At 34.8% G+C, this 3,386-nt stretch overlaps 1 protein-coding gene across 1 annotated transcript; it reads right to left on the bottom strand.

Moving 5' to 3' along the window:
* Positions 1–979: 979 nt before the first annotated feature.
* LOC135848820 (uncharacterized) lies at positions 980–1,988 on the bottom strand. The gene is made up of 2 exons (XM_065368851.1): positions 1,856–1,988; positions 980–1,784 (listed from the first exon to the last, which is right to left on the bottom strand). Exons 1-2 carry the CDS (start codon positions 1,907–1,909, stop codon positions 1,065–1,067), a joined length of 774 nt encoding a protein of 257 aa, XP_065224923.1. The 5' UTR covers positions 1,910–1,988; the 3' UTR covers positions 980–1,064.
* Positions 1,989–3,386: the final 1,398 nt, after the last annotated feature.

A 3,386-nucleotide genomic window follows, 5' to 3' on the forward strand; every position in this document is an offset into this window, starting at 1 on the left:
CGTTTTTCGCCCATTTTGCTACCTAAACTGTTTAGGGGAAAATAAAGGTGAGTACCTATTTGAGATTCTGCGTCGACTTAAGCCATTACCATGAAAATCCAAGATCACTTAGGTACGAGTAGAGCCTGGAACGAAAAAAAAAATTTCCAAAAATTCCCTTTCTTTGAGGATCTATGTACATCTCCCCTCCAAGGGCATCTAATACGAGTGGAGCCCAAAGTTTTCTTGGATTACTTTCCACTTAAAAATGAAGGTCTCTACGGAATTGGATTAAAATCATCCAAAAAAATTTTTTGCAATCTACCCAATTGACACATGTATGTGATGAGCATTTGAACAACAGGAACGAATATCATTCGTTTTATATTGTCGGAACCTCTGAACCTGTTCTCATAGATCAAAATTGTAGAGAGGAAAAACCCGAAGTAGGTACCTACCTATTTCTCATTGTGACGAAAGAAGTGAATAAAAAACGAAAACGATAACAAAATTACTAACTGAATACCAACACTGCAAGTCTATCCATCTTTCATTTTTCCAAGTACCTACTAGATACACGTAGTTTACATTACGGTTGATTGCAATTTACCCTGAGGATGGTTAAATAATATAAGGAGGTTTCATCAAGGCGTCTGGAGTGTTTTTTATTTCATCCAAAATAATTTCATTACGTTACAACTGTAATACATTCAATTGGTTGATATAGTTACGTAGGTACAATTAAATTATGGGCGTTACAATAAGCCTTTTCATTTTCGAAGGTTTACTTGCTGCTAGGAACATAAGGTGTACCTCTACCTACATTGTGGTGTGTGTACTGGTCCCCTTACTTTTTTCAATGTTCTTCAACAACGACGATTTTTTTTTTTCATTCAATAAATAGGGTTAATAAACACAAGGGAGGGTTTGAGAAAGGGTTGCACAAACGTGTCCTACCTAACCTAACATACAAGTTTGACGTCATTGAAATCCGAACGCGTGTGCGAGAATGATTTTTATTTTTCAAATAAGTGTTACAAGTACATAATACAATATAATAAATGAATAATATGAGAATTTATCTCTCATTCATAAATAAACGGATCTTCGTCATCCACATCAGCACTCGATGAAGGAGGAACTTTACCGCTCGGTTTGGTCACCTTGGCTGTATTATCCGGATTAGAATCGAAACCAAAGGAAGATTGTATGGAAGGAGTTATCAAAGTAGCTGGTAAATTAAAATCGGTGTTCAACTTGAAGTTATTTATACCTTGCCCTGAAGTGGATAAATTAAACGTAGTCGACCGTTGAAGCTCGGAGACACTCTGTTCCAAAGCTCGAAGAACTGGTTGATCTCGCAGCAAAGACAGAAAAGATGTAGCATAAGGCATATACTCTTGGGGAATTTGCCCCTCGCGTATGAGCTTCTCTAATCTGGCGATTTGATCCGGGATATTGATATTTGAAGGTAGCCCCAAAACATTGTTGAATAGAGTCAGCAAATGATTCGCCATGTTGAATATATCGTTGGAAAGTACGTTGACAGCTTGAGGAGTGTAGAATAACGGCAAAGGAGCGCTGGGGTATCCATTTTTCGAAGTGGGCAATAAATTCTGAAGAACGGGTGGTAGTAAGTTGGTGAATGAAGATAACGAGGATTGCCCTGGAGCGAAGATTTGAGCTCGAGTTTTGGTATCCAAATCTGCTTGAGTGGGAGCGTAGACTTGAGCTCGAGTACTAGAATCCAGATCTATCAGTTTTTTCACGTCGGTTTGATCCCGTCCGAAGGATAAATTCATCGCCTGAAATTCGAATTTGGTTATTGGGGTGGATTTTTGGTAAATTAATTTAAATAGGTATTCGTTTTACTTACTCCAATAAACACCAGAGCTGTGAACAAGGTTGGGATTTTCGCCATCAATGTCATTGCGCACTTGAAGATTCTTTTTGTACCAGAGAAAACAATATCCACGAGAAATTACAATTGTTTGCAATGTAGATTCGATTTTATAGCTTAATGTTCACTTTGAAGCAGTTGCGACGAGGAAAATTTACGAGACTCTTTTTTTTTCATGCCCTTGAATTTTATCCAAAACGCTTCATTACGTAAAATGACGCGCATTTGTCGTATTATTTATGCGAATAAATGAATAACGATCGCAAGTTTGATGGAATAAAGAATACCTGCATATGCCGAAACCTATTGATATTCCATTTTTTTAGAAACTTTGCGTGGATATGCACCAAATGGGGGCCTTAAAGTTCTATCCCCTTTCTTTGAAGAATAATTCTCGTCTATAGTTTTTTTCTCAGGTTCGGATACATGAATGCAAGTTGTGAAATTGATTTTTGTTTTTGTCTTTTTATTCAATTTCGTAAAAATCATTCCACCAGACGGGAACAAAACTAGATGTGTTTTCTGTGGTGAAGAGGGAAAGGGGAGGGGACTAAAAATTTGCCATGTGACAAAAATACTTACCAATTTTGCCAAATAAAATTACGAGTTTTTAAAGTGAAATAAATGATGAAATGACAATCATGCCAATTGATAAATTCTTATTTTCTCTTTCAAATTTATGGAAGTTACAAAAATGGATATTTTTTTTTATTTAGAAAAGATATGGAAATTAAGCCAAGCAAAGAGAGTGCAAAATCTTTTAAAAATTCGTGTTTCGAGAGATAAAAACACAATGTTTTTTAAAAATTTGTTCACTTTTTTAGCTCAAAATTTTGGAATTTGAATGATGGATTTTTAAAAATTTCAATCTTGAAAATCAAAAGCAAACAGACCCAAGGAAAGTGAGAGCAAAAGCTAGTTTCGAGAAGTAGAGAAACCGCGTTTTTTCAGGTGACATGTTTAATAGTAGATTTTTAAACAGTGTGCGAGAGCGAAAGCTTGCGAAATGCGAAAATGCATGTTCAGAGAAAGTGAAAATAGTACATTTTTTTTTATTTAAACATTGCCCTGAGAGCCCTTATGGTTCAATCAAAAATTGTGAAGCAATTTTCGATTTTTGATGATTTTTGTGCTAGTTTTATAGTTTTTGTAAATGTTTCATTTGATACCTATTGAAAATTTTACCAATGTTTCATAATTTCCAACAATTTCTCTGCCATTTGAGGCACTTCCGACATATTAGATTTTTTTTTTTTGATTTTTCATTTTTCATTGACATTTTTATGGAATTCCAATAGGCATATTTTTGAAGCAATTTTTGCATTTTTTCAGTTTCACCATTTTTAAACCAATTTTTTGGTAAATTTCTGGACTCAAATTTTACAGCTTTGGTACTTCATCTGCATCCAAAATTGTCTATTTCAAACATTTTTTCTATCTTACGTTCAAATTTTGCAACGCTTTCATCAAAAAATTATTTGTTCTGATGAAGTTTGAGCAGATCTAA

The sequence above is a fragment of the Planococcus citri genome, chromosome 5 (assembly GCF_950023065.1).
Source record: "Planococcus citri chromosome 5, ihPlaCitr1.1, whole genome shotgun sequence".
NCBI lineage: Eukaryota > Metazoa > Arthropoda > Insecta > Hemiptera > Pseudococcidae > Planococcus > Planococcus citri.